The 19099-nt window shown below is 43.5% G+C and overlaps 1 protein-coding gene across 2 annotated transcripts in view; it reads left to right on the top strand.

Moving 5' to 3' along the window:
* Positions 1–19099, top strand: part of LOC311268208 (mitochondrial import inner membrane translocase subunit tim16-like) — a 113253-nt gene that overhangs the window by 4485 nt on the left and 89669 nt on the right. For both annotated transcript variants that reach the window (XM_084371684.1, XM_084371682.1), the window contains exons 6-7: positions 712–788; positions 4695–4745. In XM_084371684.1, coding sequence (XP_084227810.1) covers positions 712–788; positions 4695–4745 — 128 coding nt within the window. The remainder of the gene's footprint in view (positions 1–711; positions 789–4694; positions 4746–19099) is intronic.

Here is a 19099-nt window from a genome sequence, read left to right as displayed (position 1 = left end):
AGCCCTGTGGCTCTGTCTATGTGCCGGAGCAGCAGAGGTAATGTTTTTGGTTTGCAGTCCTGGTCCCAGTCTCCCCCGGACTGGCCTCAGGATCACTATCCTCTGGCCTCACCCTCCCTCCACACACACATGAACACTGCGTCCCCCTACTCCCCAAAACCCCATGACAGCTGGCCTGGCTGCTGCTGCTCACTGCTGATTTTTTTTTTCATGCGCTGTTCCCCCACACACTGGCTGTCATCACCCTCATTCCTCATTCATATGTGGTTGAGGAACAACGTCTGAATGATAAAAAAGTTCATGTGGAATCACCTTTTGTGTGTAAATGTCTTAACAAGTGCACCTCATCCTTTTTTCATCTGTGTGGTGTTGAAACTGTTCACTTAAGGCGCTGCAGCCTAATATGTCTCATGCTCATAATCTCTCTCATACGCCTAAATCATAATGATCTGTTTACATTGTATTTTCTGTGTTTTCTGAAGTTCATGCGCTTGATTTATTGCTTCACTTCTTCCCGACAATGTTCCTCCAGATGTTTTTCTGTCGTGGTCTTTGTCTCATCTGTACACGTGCCGTCATTCTGTGCTCATTCTGTTTAGCATCACGTTTCTCTTCTTCTAAACCATTTCATCTCGTCCCTGTAAAACATGAACATTGTATCGCTTGTCCTTTCCTCCTCTCACCTCCTCTAAACGATGTGTGTGTCTGCAGTTCTGGAGCAGCACGGTGACCAGCTGCAGAGTCTGAGCTGGAAACAGGATGGTTCACTGCTGGCTTCCTCCTGCAAGGTAATAACTCGTACTACACCGTAGGTACATCGCAGTGGCCTTCATGGCTTCACCTTTCATTTTGAAGCCCGATAATGTGAAAGTTTTTTAGTTTTTAACTTCATTCCTGTGTGGACTGATTGCTGCAGTTTCAGTGTGTGACCACTAGATGCAGCCAGTGGCTCACATTCAGTGCAGTGGTCACCGCTGCTCCTTATCTGTTTGTATGGGGTTTGTTTAATCACAATGTCAACAGGGGTAATGCTCATAAAAAGGGCGGGGATCACATCACACATCGGAGTAGGAATTAGTGAGCAGTTCTTGAGAGGAAAAAGAATAAACCTGGAAAAGCCCAATGACGTAAAAGCTAATAGCCAGTTTGTTTTAATACGGTAATAGTGATGACAAAGAAAGAAATCTTGGCCATAGTAGATTAAGAGCCTGTGGAGAGTTTAATCATATGACTGGAAACTGTATTAACTTGTCAGTTAAGGCACAAGCCTGTGCGGGAAGGATAAATCTATCAGAGCTCTTGTTTGGTCTCGACCCCGCCTGACCCCTGAACCTTTGTTCCCCCTGTACACACTCCTGGATGGCCCTTTAAGCCCTCACGTCTTCTGCTGCAAGTTTGACTCTAATCAGGATCTGTCAATCATCACTCCTTTGACATGCACAGTAGTTATGGAGCGAAGAGGAGAGAAAGTCTCCCTGAGTTTTTAGGCATCCATACGGCCCCGTTCTCATCAGGAACTAATCACACAGCTTGAACAGCTTTCCAGTCGGTTGTTAATATTTTGTGTAGGAGGAGGAAGGAGGGTGCTGCAGTGAGTTCATGAGCAGGGCAGAGATTGTAGGGCTTTATGAGTTGAGGTGGAATTGTTTCATGAATAGATTTTATTAATAGGAAGAGTTAGAGGCATTTTCATCAGTGGAGGGTAACATAATTCTTGCATGTTGTTTATACTCCCCAGACCAATTCCCCCAAAATGTTGGGATGCTGTTTAAAACATATGATCATTAGGCTTACCACAACTTCCCCACTCTTTTGTTCCCCCTGTGCCAACTTATTATTGCATCAAATTCAGAATAAGCATGTATTTACAAAAATAAATTAAGTTGATGAAGTACAACATTAAATAAATTGTCTTTGCACCATCATCAATTGAGTGTAAATTTAAAAAATGATCACATTTAGTTTGATTAATGTTTAAAAGGACCACTTTTGGAATCAGGGTTGTGTGAGGTGAACCACGGTGAATTCCTTTTTTTATAACCAAACATGAAATGATTGATGTGAAAATGAGCCAGAGGCCTCTCTGTATACCTTAGACAATGCATGATGAGCTTAGTCGTGCTCGAGACTGAATAAACTCTGACACAGAAATGGACCACATGTGCGTACTTAGCAGGTATGATTGTCAGTCCAACCCTTGCTGTTTGTCTTTGCTCTGACAAGAAACAAATTACTCCACCGATCACAGGCTACATCCCAATCATGACATTTACCTTGACAGGATAATCATCCCCACTAAGCTACCACCCCAACAGTGCACCCTGAAAGAACAAGGCACCTGGGAAGAAAGGGAGGAGGGGGAGAAGGGGGGGTGTGAGCCGAGATCAGAGTCGAGGGGCCTCCGAGGTTCTTGCCCTGTCGGGCTCTGGTGTCATTTAACCCGAAAGGCCCCTTTCAGTCTCTCCAATCCAACTTATTAAAGCAAATAGGGCCCGCCAACATGTGGGTCCAATCCCCCCCAGCCCTCCCATAGGGTAAACATTGGGGCACAGGGCTCGAGGGGGAAGATGAAGGGGAGACCACCACCCCAAAGAGCAGGAATCATGACAGGCCTCGTTTGGACCTAGAGAGATGTGTATTTATGACACGCTTAAAGGGAGAAAGGCGCCATTCATTGTAGGGATGGCCAGTCTACAGGTAGCAGGAACAGAGAGGGAGGAAAGGCTGTGTTTATCCAAATGATTGACGTGACGGGGTGGTATGCAGTTTTTAAACATAGCACCTCTTGAATTAAAGTCCACATTCCGCCTTGAGTTTTAACATCGTGAGCGAGCTTGGTACTGTATTTCTCACGGTGAGAAGAGCGATGATGGGATGGCTCGGCGTAAAACTGCCAGTCGTGACAGGCTGTGACACTGGTAACCGTGGGAGACTGGGAACGGGAGGCTGGCAGCGCAGTGTGTTTGTTGATGTGCGGAGAGAAGATTCCCAGCGGCCGCGTGTGTGTTTGCGTACATGTGAAAGTTGTGTGCAGCCGACTCGCAGAGAAAACTCATTAACAGCAGCTTGAGAGTGAGGCTCCGTCACTTTGATTAAACAGCTGCTGTCTCAGCAGACACACACACACACACACACACACACACACACACACACAGCTATCCTGGCCCTCCATCTGTGCATTTACGAGTTGAGGTGGTGTGTGTGTGTTTATAAGGGTTATTGTCATAGGCTTAAGAGAGTGTGTTTGCTTGTCCAAAACATCTGTATGTGAGTAGCCCCTCATGTGTGTGTTTGCACTGCCAGATAGTTTTAGCCCTCGTGATATTTGCACAACAACACTTGAGGTTGGTGTGCCGCTGAGTGAGCTCAATTTGTCAAATGTGTTTTTGTATATATGTACAGTTGATATGTGTGCGTTGGGTCACTATAAGGTGTGTTTGCAGCTGAGGGGAGGGGACTCAGTGGCTTGTAAAAACTAAGCAGCGTGAATATGATTGTAAGTTCAGATGATGGTTGGCTTTAGAGCTGCAATGATTAGTCGATTAAGCTATAATCTATCTATATCTGGGCTTTTATCTGTCGGTCATGTGGTTAAAAATTGTGTATTCTTCTGGCACTGCTCCTTGAGCCTTTGGCTGAGGCCCGGGTCACAGAGGCCCGAAGATGCAGCCTTGGGGCATCGTGTTCGTGGGTGGGCTGCACACACACTAACACCCACAGATAGATAGAGAGGGAGGCTTGACAGGATAAAATGCTTTATTTATGTTGTGCATGTATAGCTGAATGTTGCATAGTACCCCTTTTTGTGTGTGTGTGTGTCTCTGTGTGTGTGTGCTTGACTGTGTTACTGTCAGCCTCCTGATTCCTCCTGACATTTATATGTGTGTTAAGTGTGTGCGTGGTTTAGTCTAAGCCCTTTATTCTTATTACCTGCTATCAGCCCCGTACGTCTGCTGTGATCACAGTCACACAGCAGTATTGAGTGACACGGCCGCAGACACGCATGTCCCGGTCACAGCCTGATCCCATTAGGCCCCATTTCCTCTCAATCACGCAGGAGCCTCTCCGATTGGCTGCTTTGATTGAAGCCGAATGCGTGTTTGGGCTGGCCGGTGTTGAGGCACATGAGGCCATCGAGAGGTCACTGGGATTGCGTTAGCCGACGATGAGTCAGTCAGATCACACTGATAGATTAAGGGAACTTCAGAGAGTTTGTGTTATTCCTTATCTGGATCAGACTGAGGTGGAGGGACTCTTTATTAATGTTTTTAATATGTAGCTTTCATATTTCAGTTGTTCATTTTACTTTGTATGAAACAGCTGGATGAGGAGCCTTTAATCCCTCCCACCTTTCTTTGTTAGAACTTCAAAACTTGACCTTTCAGATGCTTTTTGACATCCCTTCATATTATATTTATGCTCCTCATGATGATAAAATTCACAGCACGACAAATGTGTATACATAATACAGTGGAATCAACACCTCTCTCAAATGGTTTCAACCTAAACTAAACATTATAACCTTCGTAGGTTAGATTTCTCGCAGGACTCTTGTATAAACTGACAACAAAGTGTAGTTTTGCACTGAGAATGAAACCAACGTGCCAACTAATCACCACAACAAAATAAAATGTTTTTTTTAAAGCTGTCTTTAGTCCTACAGTAAAGTTTGTCTTTCTTCTTCATCTGTCTAGGACAAGATGCTGCGAGTGTTCGACCCGAGAGCTCAGCTGACACCTGTTCAGGTAAGTCCCCTAATAAAAGCCCTCACCACGCTGCCAGAACACCTGGCAACTGCTCTTAGAAAGTAGGGAAATCAAACTCAGCTCACTAGCCTGGAAAACGCTTTCTTCCCATATTGGAGAAACTGACATTTCCTGTGTTTTTGGATTATTAACAGACAACATCCATTGTGAAAGTGTCAAAACACTCAATCCTTGGTGAAATGCACAGCCCGTATTCGAAACTATGCTTTTAAAGGAGCCGGCAGAACATTCATAATGTTGTGATGTCACCGCCCTCAGCACGGTCAAGGTTGCAAAAACATTGGCTGAGCTAATGCGGGAGAGATGCCTGCTCAGGCCTGTGAGAACTGACCAATCAGAGCAGGCTGCACTTTATTCATAATGAAAGTAAGAATCTGAAAATGAGCATAACTTGGCTCCTTTAAGGAAAACAGTGGTGAGGTACAGCCCTTATTTCAAAAATATTTGGACACTGTTTCTTCTCACTTACAAAAAAACAAAGTTTATCATTACATATAGTGTCGTAGTACCGTCAGTTGAATAGAGATCGAAAAGGACTTACAAATCATTGCATTCTGTTTTTATTTACGTTTTACACAGCGTCCCAGCTTTCTTGGATTCAGGGTTGTAAATATGGGGGGAAATCGTTTTGCCATTTACTGTCAGTGTTTTTCCCCCCTCACTACATCTAGTGATAAATATGTTGACAGTAACCCAGCTAGCACACCACTGGCCACTCAGTGATTCATCTACTATTGATTTATGGATGTGCTCCACAAGCTGCAGTCCCTGCTCTCCTCTTCCCACGGGTACCAATCCCACACTAAACCAGTACGACCATGAACCTCTCCACTCATGTCTCACCAATGACAACCAGGCCTGAGCCGATGGGTTTCCATCGCATTTGTGTGTTGAGGGAGGGAAGATGACGATGTAGGAGTAGGGTGGGGGTGGAGGGGGAGTAAATATTCACACACTTTTTTGGCGGTGGACCTCCCAGGGTGTTTTAATCACTGAGATGCTCGGTGTGCCTCAGGCCGCTGGCTCTCTCATTTGTAAATATGAGGAATCCTGCGAAAACACTACATGCCGCAGCAGATTAAACGTAAGACTACAGACATACCTGCGAGGCACATCGCACCGTATGGACGTCAGGCGCAGCATACCTGCATATTTGTGAGCTCATGCGTTGTTCAGTATGTGTTGTGAAACTTAAACACCTTTGTGAAAGGCGCACTGTTTCAAAGGTATGTGATGTCGTTGATTCTGACAGGGAGGAAAGGGGGGGGGGGGGGGGGGGCAGCAGGGGAAAAAAGGCGCGGTGGATTATTTTCTTTGTGGCACGCTTAGAACTGTATGCCTTCAAAATACGAGTGTGAGCGCAGTGCATGTGTGTCTGTTTGCTTTAAGTAACATGAGCTGAGTCGGCTGGCTCCTCTCCAGTGTTTGAACCTGGTTGTTTACATCAGGTGTATCAGTGTTGAAGTCCCTTTGAACACGCTGCTTTTCAACAGCCTGTTTGAATCTGACTCCGAGTCTGTCCCCGCCTCGCCAGACACGCTTTTCAGCAGTCCTCCAGATCACCCGAATAAATGCTATTCCAGGTCCTCGGCCACTTTTCATACTCTGTTTAACAAATGATGAGCAGTAATTCGAATAAAATTGCACTGATGATGCATTTAAATCACTTAGTGGAGCTAAAGGGTCTCATTAGTTTAGCTTGAATAGTGTTTGGGAGAGTCTGTCTGTCTGCAGCCGCGTCTCCAGTAAGAGCTCAGTGGTTACTGGTGGCGAGGATGTGCTGCAGGGTCATTCCAGTCAAGTCTATGGCATTTTTAACTTCATTAGATAGCTGACAGTGGTGAGCTAGAGACCGTATGGAGGAGAAAGAGAAGGAAAACATGTGACAAGCTTCTTGAGGCAGATTTTAATACAGAAAAGTTTGGCTTTTTGGTATGTTCTTTAGACAAACTGCTGCACCGCCCGAACTAGTACTACGAGTATTTTTAAATTGTTGTATTGCTGCTTTTACTTCAGTAAAAGATCTGAGTACTTCTTCCACCACTGCAGGCGTGAGCTGGTGCCAGGCCAGGGAACATTTGCTACCAGCCATGATGAAATAATATGATTTGTATGTGCTGCATTTTCATCATCACTCCCCCGACAACAATTTACTGACTTTTAATTAAAGTAGGTCATGATTACAAGAGGTAAGCAGTCTGTCGTCACCACTTGAAATCGATGTGTGACCACTGCTTCTGCGTTGCTGACAGATGCATGTGTATTGTTTTTAATTTAGTAAGAAACCACCGTGAAAGACAAGCCAAATGAAGTTGTTCCGTGTTTATTTTTTATGGTCTTTTGTGTGATCTGTTTTCTCTCTGACGTTCCCTCTCCTTCTCTTTCTCTGTCATTTTCAAACACAGCCCACACTGTGACAAAGGGGGGAGACCCCCCAGCATGTCTGCAACAAAATAGTAAATTTAAAAATGATCTGCGGTGTAAAAAAAAGATTGATTTCGACTACTGGCTAACCGGGACACAGAGACTATCAAGCCGAGTCTACTTGTGCCCTCTGTGTGCCCTTTTTCTTTCCCACTCTCTCATTAATCCCTCTGGTCTCACTGCCATGGAGAGGAGGAACAAGGAGTGAAGCAGCCTGAGTCAGCATACTGTCCTCCTCTGCACATGGCTTCACCACCTCAAACCAAAGAAGAGTTCGAACCCAGATCAAAGCCGTGAAAGGGCTGCTCTTCTTTTTTGTTTTTACGTCCTCTTGCTTTCTTGTTCTCGGTCCTGCTTTGAGAGGCTTTGGAGAGAGCAGAGTGGGCAGAGCTTCACCCTGACAGCTTTCAGATGTGAGCCTCTCACCAGAGAATGAGAGAGCCGCTCCTATTAACACCCCATCTCCTGAAGGAGTGGGCGATGAATCCTAAACACACTGAAACACGATGAGGCCAGGGATTTGGATGCATAGAAGAGTGTGAAGCTCTATTTTTACAGGAATCCTCAAAGCATTGTCCAACACCATAAAACACAACATTTCACATTGTATGAGCGGTTACAACCAGATTCCACAAAATAGTTTGTGTTATGCGAGGGCATGGTGAAGCCACTTTCTCCAGTTTGCATTTTGATAAATTTGGATGTGATGCGACGGCAGGAAATGGCCAATCTGGCCACAGAGTAAACAGAGAGGGGCAGAGAAAAGTGTCCAAGCTATTTGAAATTTGCAACCTCACTGGGAGGTCTGTTTGGCTTCTTACATGAGAGCCAGTCAGTTGTCCTCATCAAGGGAAGCCACAACTCTTTTCTGCAAAGTTTTCTGGGGAAGGAGATCTCACGAACCGCTGCAGAGTTTATTTTTCTATTTTGTTCATGTGTTTACGTTTCGTTGTCCATGTAATACCTGTATGTACACGAAGACGGGACTGATAATCACCTGTGCTTTCACATGTAATTTGAGCTATTTTTAAAATCTCTATCAAAATATTGTGTTTATCCACACTTGTCTATCGAAGTCTGTCACACATCCTCGTCCAAATGCATTCAAGACAGCAGTCCTCTTTAGTCCAAATAAGGAGGACGCAACCTCATCCATTATGTCACAGAATACACAGAACACCAATTTAGTTGATTGATTGTTCTGGCAATGCTTGATTATTACAATTTGCATTTAAGTCATTTTCATTTTCTTTAAAGGAGACATATTATGCTTGTTCTTTTTTATTTTCCCTTTCCTTTAGTGTTTTATATTTTTTCTTGTGCATGTAAAAGGTCTTTACCAACCAGAGCTCCTCTCTCCCATAGAAAACACTGCTCCTGAAACGCCTCATCAATAGTCCCGCCTTTAATTCCGTGCCTTTGTGACATCACATCATGTCATCATGTCACACATTTGCATAACTTATGTCTAGTGGCTAGCTTGGCAGGGGAGAAATAATTAATTGATTAAGCACAGCTGCTCTGTTGTTGTTAGTGGTGCTGGCTCAGGCATGTGTGAGTTGACCAATCAGAGCCGACTGGGTATTCGGGGGGGGGGGGCTTGCAGAGACAGGAGCTAAAACAGAGCGTTTCAGACAGAGAGGGTAATACAGAGCTGCAGAACTGGACAGAATGAGAAAACTGATGTGTTTTTCGTGCATTAAAGCACGTAAACTTGTTCCAGTGGTCACCTAAAATAAAATTATGAACCTGAAAATGAACATAATATGTCTCCTTTAAGATACACTACTTGAACTAGAACAAGTGACAGTTTAGTTAGTCAGAACAAATTAAAATCGGTACACAGTTTCCTAGTTTTCCGTCATTTATAGAAGAGAAGGATCAAAATTGCACTGTAAATTGAGGTTTCATGGAATTTGCCCCACTCTACCACTGGTATTTAAGCTTTGCTGGCTCGCAGAACAGCTCATAAACTTGGAAGTTTTTAACTTCTCCAGCTGAGGTACCATTCTCCAGCCCCCTGATAGCTGGTACCCAGTGCATGTGTGTCCACTGTTGTCCTTGTTCCACCCGTGGCAGCAGTCGAGTGGGGCTGGCTCATCCTTGTGGGCAGCACTGAACTGGCTTCTCCCCTAGTCAGGTGGGGTAAATATAGGCCCTAATTACAGCCCTGCCCTCGCTGTATTTATGGGAAATAAGACTGTGCAGGGTAATTAAGGTCTTGGACAGGAGGAGCAGTATATACTGCATCTGTAATCAGTGCAAGTGTGTATGTATGTGCACGGGTATACAGACGGTTGTATTTAGGTAGCTGGCACACTTTGGGAGAGTGCGTGTCTGTTCATGTGGCATCCTCTCTCTCCCCGTCCCACCACTGAAGAGCAGATCGAATTTCAGATTTTAATGTTGTTTTGTTGTCTGTTTTTCTGTTTCGCTTCCCCCTTATTTTCCCCAGTCAACAAGCCTTTCAGCTAATAAGTTTTATACATATCTTTCAACTTTAAAGTATAATATGCAACATTTCCGCATTAAAATGTCTAAAAACAACTAGAGCTTTGTTATATATTGATGGGTTTTCTACTTACATAACCCACATGTTTTCAACAATGTTCAAAGCCAGTCAAATCTGTAATTTTATTCAGCGTGTCATGGTGCGTTTCATGCAGTCGCTTATGCTTTAACTTCATAGAGAGTCTTAGAGAGAGGAGGGAAGTCAGTTGACCAAATGTAATGTGAATAAATTACCTCGTCTGTGAACATTTCTGATGAAGGCAGGATTTTCATCGCCATGGTGGTTGTTTAACAATGAAGAAAACAACTCTCATGATGTCTTTGGTTATTGTTATGATTGAGAGACTCCTAGCTGCAGAAATGACATACTGTGCATTTAAACCTTAAAGGATAAGTTCACCCTAAAATTAAAATTCAGTCGTTGTCTATTCATCCCCATGCTGATGGAAAGTTTGGTAAAGTTTGGTAGTCGACGAAACATTTCTAGAGGTTCACAGCAGAACAGCGCTGCAGAATTCTCCTAAACAACTGAAGTAGATGGGGACTTGTTTTAAAATGTGAAAAAACAACTGGAAGAAAACATTGAATGGCGAAATCCACGTCTCAGGAAGCCCTGAGATCCCAAATTGATTTGAAAAGATGTTATTTATACCTTTTTTTTATTGCCAAAATCGTCACTGTAGCTCCAGGCTAAAAACATTAGCGCACACCCTTTGGAAGTGGGTGCACTAGTTTGACCAGGGGTCGAGGGCGTAAATCATGTCTTTTCAAATCAGTTTGGGAATTCAGGGCTTCCCGAGGCTATGATTACGCCCTACGAGCTGTATGGCGCCTATATGGAGTTTTCTTTCGGTCGTTTTTTAAAGTTTTAAAACATCTTCAGTTGTTCAGGAGAATGCTGCAACGCTGTTTTGCATCGGCATCATGGTAAGTAAATAAAGGTGGACCCAAATCGATTGTCTGTCAGAGAGCAAAGAGGCGAATCATCAAGCACCAAAGATAAACATATAAAGCATTAAAGCTGTTTTATTTTTTACTCTTGGCTATTCTGGGTTCTGCCCTCTCTGCCATAACATCCCTATACTGGCCTCTTGTTTTTAGATGAGTTTCTTTCACGTCTCTGTGTAGTGAGGCCTCCGCCCTGCTTCCATGCACTCGGCTACACGGCTGCTCAGTCCTCAGTGAGAACACACTGACCTGATCCCGGCGGTGTTTCGTGGATGTTAGGGACACGTGCCTCAGCCTTAGACACTCCTCTCCTGTCTTATTGTATCTTTTGATCCATCCCGATGTCTGTGTATTTTGCTGAGTGCGTAATTCTGTATGTGTGTGTGAGCATCTGTGTGTAATACCATGTGTTCTTCAAATTACAGTGCTGAAAATACCCCTCATAGTTTCGGGCCAGTGCTGGCCATAGAGCTGTCGATCTGTGGTCGCTGGAAGAGGAGGGAGACAGGAAAAGGGAATAGTTTGCTGGACTTGGGGGCCAGATTCCTCTTTTTCAGCTCAGGCTTCTGCTGCTTTGGGTGAAATTAGAGAGGACCACGAGCTGGAATGGGTTTGGACTTGAGGAGGGAACGCTGGGCAGGGCCAAGGAAAAGCACAGCGGTTTCACTGCTAAAGGTGGCCGAGAGCAGCCACTCATACCATTTTTTATATCCCGTCATAAATTACACAGGCTGAACTCCCTGGTAGGTGTGCGTGTGTCTCCATACTTGGATTCATCATTGCAGGCATAATAAACTACATTTATACGTCTGTGTTGTCTGTGTGTCTTTAAATTCTTATAATTAGAAAAGTGTGTGTGTGTTTGGGCAGTGGGGGGCGAGTGTACGTGTGTGTCCATACTCAGATTTCTCATTATAGGCAGAATAAACTACCGGCGGGCATGGCGAGCTTTGTGTGTGTGTGTGTCTGTGTGTGGACTCTGGCAGGCAGCACAATGAAGCTCTTTGACTGTAGCAGAAGACTTTAGTTTGTATCACAGATGTAGACCCAGAGGGAGAAACATTCAGAGTGATGAAGTGAAAGGCAAGAACTTAATTTCGGTGTTTGTGCCTCTATAATCTCTTTGTTCAAGAAATGGGGTCTTAAACTGAAAGAAAATGCTTGTTGTCTTCAACTATGCACAGGTGTCACTGTCCCCAAGATTTCAGCTGTGATATCAGTTCAAGAGCCGGAACAAATATATTGGGAGGGCCGATCTAGTATCAGATTATACAAAATAAATCACATTGCATTTTAGGCTGTTTTATATATGTATTACTTTTTTTGTTGTTGTTGTATGTTTTTATATTAAAAATAGTAATCACATGCTTTAAAGTTAATTTATGCTGTTTTTTTTGTTTAAGAAAATATTGATCAATACATCTTTGATTTATTAGTTTTTGTGTACATTATTTGATTAATTCATATCCAAAAAGTTTGATAATCCATTAATTTATTGTTTGTTCTTAAAGTTATTCATTTAGCTAACCTCAGCCCATCCTGTCTCGTAATAACACTTCGTACCAGACGTTGCCTGAGACTTCTTCATTGAAGTCACTTTGACGGACCCGGACGTAAAAATTCATTCATAATCTGTTTTTTTAATGATCGAGACATAAAAAAGCAACTTGATCATATTTACATTTAATATACAAGAAAAAAATAATAATGAATATTAGATTAACAAGACCTCTGCTGTGTACCTCAAGTGAGTGGTGATAGTCTGACATTATAGGTGGATGCATGAGATCCCGACAGCGGGCTGATGGTGCTCATTCCCAGAGTCTAAGTATGTGACCTCGGTACTGTTATTCCCTATCGTCAAACTGGCCTCGGTCAGTCTCGGAGGCTGTGTTCACTGGGAGGCTGCTGCATCTGTTGCCTGCTTGCCCAGCTCCATCTCTTGTGCCCATTTCGGCGCTGCCCTCTGCCAGCATTTTCCAACGCTTTCCTGGTGCTCCGAGCTCCCAGTCTAAGCTGAGTTAGCAGCAGTTAGCGGTTACTCTGGGGATATGTTTGTTTGGAGCATGCATTCAACAGGTGGCCAGTTCTTACAAATTGCAGCTTTAATTGACGTAATAAAACACCTGAAGCAGTCTCTTAGGTTTGAGCCACACATTGAGGAGGACAGGCCTTCAGGGTATTCAAAAGAATATTATTTACAAAATCGATACACATGTGGAAATTCCTTTGTCAGTCCCAAAAATGCTCAGTATTCTGTTGTACCGACAAGTCATTTCTTCTCACAGAATGTCAGCGCTTGCCAGAGAATGAGATTTTGATACTTCCCGCAGAATGAAGCTTGTTTAGAGTTTGGAGAGTGTCTAATACTAACACCACAGGGATACAGAGTCAACATTGTGAAATGAGAAACATAATGTCTATAAAGAACGGGAGCTCCATCCAAGAATATGTCACAACGCTGAGCTCCACTCCAGCTACACAAACTGCATTATTTCACCTAAAACAGAGCCAAAAATGCTTCTGTGTTTTGAAACTTATTAATCTACATAGCCTATATACCCTGTTAGCTGGAACATGACCACTACTGATAACATGTGATTTGATAACCAGTCCCTCATACTTTGTTTCTGCATGTGTAGCGAGGCTGTTAAACACAAACAAAAAATCTGTGTTTAACATCAATTTCTCCTTCCAGATGTAAACATGACACAGCAGAAATATTCCTCTGTACCCACAGCGGCCTTCCCCTCGCAATGTTTTCACCTCCTGAGTGAATGTACGATGGCATAAAGCAAACAGTTCAACACCGCAGTGTGAGATAACATAAACACATTTTCACAAATTATAAACAATACATTTTTGTTTTTATTTTCTTCCGAGCAACACAATGATGCGCTCACATCCTCCACTGCTTGTAGAAAGCTAATGGACACCTGGCAAGAAATATGTCTTTAATTGTGAAAAGGTCAAGCTGCCAATTAGTAGGTCGATCGCCATCTAACTGATGTAATCCCTGTGACCTTTGACCTCCTGATGGCTCATAATGACGTACCTTTGTGTCACCTCTCATTAATGAGAGCTGTCAACCTCAGAGCTGTCAACCTGTCAACCTCAGATAAGTTCATTTCTACATGTTTGTTTCTTCTTTAGCTAAAGTGTGTGTGTGTCTTTTATGGCTCACTCCTGTGGTGTTTTGATTTTCCGGTTTCTCCACTCCTCTATAACATTAAACTGAATTTCTTTCGGTTCTTGTGGACAAATCAAGACATCTGAGGACGTCTCCGTGGGCTTTGGGAAACCTTCTTCACCATTTTCTGACATTTTCTAGACCAAACAACTAATAGCTTAATCCAGAAATGAATTGACAATGACAATAATCATTAGTTGCAGCCCTAGTGGTTTGCCTCTCTCTGTATACTCACCCTTTTTCCAGATCACCCCCTTGCAGGGTGCCTTGCGCCTGCACCTTTCTCCATCGTGCCCTGCTGGGTTCAGGACCTGGTTGTAGCCAGTGGTTAACTCAGCCCAGATGTCGTGCCCCCTCCCTCCTTTTCTTCGACTCTCTCTCCATCTCTCAGCTAACTGGCTGCCCCACTGCCAGTGTTAGTTATAGTTCGAGGGGATCTGGCAGAGCTGAAAGGAGTCTTTCCTAATGAGGGAAAAGGATTTGTGCTGTCCTGGACAGCTTCGCAAATCAGTGGCATAAAATCTGGATATTCCATCGCTGTGCTGGATGAAGTCCGTCTCAATAGCATTTAATGTCAATGCTTAGTTTTTGTGATCTAACTCCTCAGAACTCTTATTATCGAGAGATAATCTTGCCTTGGGTTTGGTTTGATGTCCTGTTTGAATTACATTTGTGTGTCTGGGTGTAAACAGAGGGATGAGTTAATGAATGTTGGTCAGTCTGGTTGCTGGAAGACGAGCTGAGGGGGTCAAGCAGTGCAAAGTCGACAAGAGACGGGAATTGGGAGCGAGAGATTTGAAGTTTGAAGAAGTTTCGGCTGCCTTATTAACAAAGTTTGTCTTTGTGTGTAAGTGTTAGTGGGTGTGTGCGCTGGGGGTAGCGCTCAAGTATTTCTCTGGAGGAAAGGGGTAAGACTGGGTGCCAGCTGGCAGCGACGGAGCTCTTTGCTCACGTGTGTGTGTTGTTTGTGAGCGGAGGCCTCATTAGTGCGCTGGCTGCTGTGGGACCCTTAGTTTCCAACTATTTAAGGCCCAATGCACACATGTGGTTGACACCTGGAGCCAAAAGAAAACGGATGACGATCAGCTCTTTCTCCTGCTGCATCCTGAGGGTGAAGATTCATTATCATGGGAATTAGTGTCAGTCACACTTTGAATGAATCTTACTGCGTTTTCTCAGGTTTTAGGCACAAGAGGCTGACAAATTAAGATCAGATTAAAGATTCAGTAATGAAATAATCAGTGTTGCTTCGTAAATGAGATCACTTCACAGGGGAATCACTTGTTTTTGGGAAGTTTATGTCATCAGGTTCATGATTAAGAAATGAATCATATTATTGACATCAGCACAGCTCTCGTGTGACTCCACCTCATTTGCCCTCGTTATCTCTACTTCACATCTCAGGAACTACAATGTGGCTTTAATCACCCTCGACACTGCTTTTCTCATATCATCCATCTTCTTTAGAAACAGAAAAATGTTTCTCTGTCTTTGCTTTAAACTTGGCTACAGTCTGCCCTTCCTGGAGGTTTTGCAAGAGCAGGAAGTTTTCAGCCTTTCTCTGCCTTTTAGCAGCCAGAACAGCAGAATGAGGTGTGAATTGCCTCGATGTTGATCTTCTCTACTTTGTGTTGCTTTGCAAGTGATCAATTACTGTGGTTTATTTGTTAAGTGTGTGTGGTTTTGGGGGCATGCAAGTAACTGATGGTAGCACGCGCTGCTTGTGTGTGAACTGATGTCGGTCCTAACTGTACGGGCTGGGTGGGATCGTCTGTTGGTCATCGTGGTGAGTTAAACACAAGCTGTGTGCATATAGTGACCTACAGTATTGTAAATATCAGGGATGCACAATATTTGGATTTTGAAGATATGAAGAATATGATATTCAGGTTTTTTCCAACTCAGTTTGGCTGATTGCTGATGCCTGTACTGATATACACACTTGTTTTCCCACCTAATTGCTTAAAACATCAAGTCTCTACACTAGTGGATTTAACATATTATGCTCAGTTACCTTGTCAAATCAGTATCAGTGTTCATTTTCGGCTTATGTAGATAATTTGTTTTAAAGCCTTCATCAGCCTCTATTGATAACAGGCTATTAAGATCCTGCTTTCTTTATCAACATGTGTGTAGAAGACAATTATAGATGCACACAAATCTTTATGTTGAATCAGACTAAGCTCAAGCTGCAGCAGAGGTCCGCCAGTTACACTGTCAGATGAAATCTGCATACACATCCATATACAGTAGGCCCTCAAGGGACAGAGCGAGACGCAGCCGACACCAACCTCAGAGAGCCCCAAGGGCAATCAAACTCAGTGTGGGCTCCATCCGCAGCGACGCTAGCTGACCTTAGTTCGACCAAACGCTGGTGCTATTTCAATTACTTTATCCTGGTCAGCCAGTGCATTTTAAAAGCTGTGTTTCCTCCATATGTTAGCTTAATCATACTGGTGGTTAGCTAAGAGGTCAGACAGTGGTGAGAGTTTGAGAGGTGAGAGTTTTAAGACAGACGGGCCGGTGAAATCATCCTGCACTTTTCTCCGGTAGACAGCTAACTGAGAGAGTCATGTGCTTTCAACTTGTTGCCTGATAGAAAACAGTTTTTGTTTTCTAAGACAGAAAGGCAAGTTGGAACACGTATTGCGGGCACACCGAGATAGAAAAATTCTGCCTGACATTGATTACACTAAATGAGTTACTGGCTGAACATCACCTGGTAATTGTTGTCAAATTGTATTTGTAAGAGTTTCCATTATTTCAGCAGGCATGTGTAATGATCAGGAATAGTGATGGAACTTTTCAAAACTTGAACCCAGCTCTCTGCCGTACACTTGTCGAATCTAATGTTAAACTCATTATATTGTAAAACACTTAAAATGGTAATTATATTATTATAGATAATTTGCAAAATTACATGACAGATCAAGTAGAATAACAGCAAAGTGGTATTTTACTGAAATCAAGCCAATCGTAGCCACAAATCATCGGTGAATGAGAAAATATTAGTTTAAACACTGCTGATAAAATAATCACAATGAACACATACAAGTTTAATATGGAGCAAATCTTCTGACCACCTTGACTGTTTTTCCTTATTGTTTAATCTTAATTAATCTCTGGTAAATGGGCTCAACAGTCATGTTCAGTGCTACATACCTACATATTTGTGACCTGAACCTATTTTATGAACCTTGACGTAAATGTGATGGTGTTTAACAGCAAAGTACAATGTCCGTAACTGGCGGATAAAAAACCTGCTAACACCCACTAACATCTGGCTTTTGCCTTTAGTCTGAAAGGGTACAATCAGCATTCATTCCCGGGTCAAATGACTCTGTTGTCGTGGGTATGTATCGGCTCCAGCACGGATCGGCACTGATGGAAACATGAGGTGGACATGCTAATTTTCACCCCTTTTCCGGCTTGATGTTATGATGTGTTGAATTTAAGATAGTGGCTCATAGTTAGTTTCACATCTGTCTCTGTGAGCACTGCTCTAACATCGTTCAGGCACTGAATTTATAGGACAGACTGAAGTGAAAGAGGAAAACCACTGTAAACCTGCGTTTCCACCAAAGTACTTTTGGTTTAGTATCCTTTGAACTTTAGGTAACTGTACCTAAACGCCTGATCTGCTTTGTGTTTCCACTACGAACAGTATCCTTCAATGTAGGTGGGGTTGTTAGTGGCCAGCTTCGGGGTAACCCCCTTTCACTTTTCGGGCTGTTGGGAAACAACAGGGAGACTTTTCTTGGTCATGAGCTGCTGCATTGTGTAACTGATACACTGTGACCTGTACTGAACATTACTGCCAGATTAACAACATACACAAAGACAGAAGATTGCTGAAAAGACAGGAGTTTTGGAAATCCCACATCGGAGCGCAGAGGCCGAGCCGCCTCTGGTTGTTCCGTCTGACCAATCAGTGGCCTGCAGTGGTTTTACACTTTAGTATCAGATCGGTGTGTGAGGTACCTCAACAGAACAGGACAGCATGGATGGCTTTTTTGGTACCACCCACAACTTTTGAGCATGGAGACGCAAAAATAACACTTCCAATATTGAACAAACTGAACTGAACTAAATCGGACTGCTTGGTGGAAATAAGGCTTAACATTGTCGCTGACCTCTACATGTGCTATCCAGAAGGTCCTTTTTTAAAACCACGTAAAATACGCTGTGGTGAAAGCAGCAGAATACAAAGATTCAAAGATCCAATTTAGACAACCCCATGAAATAATTCACCCTGTCTCCCAGAGGTGGTTTTAGAAGAATGCACTGTACTCTGCAGCTGCTGTTTAACACAGGTTATAAGAATAGGACACAGGTGCACATACCTGTATTGGCTGAGTGTGTTTCTTCTCGGAGGCCAAAGAAAATGAGCAGCGTTCATAATGAGCTCAGGGGAAGCAGGCCCCTATATCCTCTCCTCTGTTTCTGTGAAATCTGGTTCACACATGTCTTATAAATGCCACATCCTTTTCCAACAAAAGCCAACTTCGACCATCATTTACTAATTGAGCTTCCTAAGACAACAGGTTCTGCTACAAATTGTGGTTTCATGCAAGAGCTAAATGGAAGTTCACGATGAGTGAAGCTGTTGAGTGTTGGGGTAAATATAGAGCCAGGAGCAGTGTGAGCAGCGGCAGGAGATTGAGCTGTTTGTTAGCGAAGTGAAGATGAGGTGCTTAATCAAATTGTCAGTCGGCCGCCCTGTGCTCGCTGCTAGGGGTTCAACGCTCGGGCGGCTGGCACTGAAATGATACCCAGTGTGTGTGCATTGGCGAGCTTGTTCCACACATTTGATCTCTATGCACATTTATGTCCCCTCAGGCTAACACCTGCTACTGTAATTATAATCACATTAACTGTGTTTTTCTACCAGTCAGTGAAGAATTTGTCTTCGACTTGAATGATTTCTCATTCCTTGATGTTAATGCAGGAAAGTTCCAATACAACACTTTGATTACACCAAACAAATAATAGATTACGAACACACTCACCCTTTCCATGATTAGACACAAATGACATGATCCTGACATGCCTTGCACACATGTGCCTCCTGAGCAAACCCCACTGTGCACGATTCATGCTCAAGTGTGTGGGGGTGCTTTGAAGATGTGAAGCGTCTATGATGTGGTTTAAGGGAAGGGGGTGAGGCAGGCAAACTGTATCCATGGCAGCTTTGAAAGAGCCGTAGATGACAGCAGGCACTGGAGGGCCTGGTCGGGCTTTAAGGATTGAGGGGCTCACA

This window comes from Pagrus pagrus (genome assembly GCF_965226575.1).
Source record: "Pagrus pagrus genome assembly, chromosome: 13".
Lineage (NCBI taxonomy): Eukaryota > Metazoa > Chordata > Actinopteri > Spariformes > Sparidae > Pagrus > Pagrus pagrus.
This window is presented reverse-complemented; position numbering and strand designations above follow the sequence as displayed.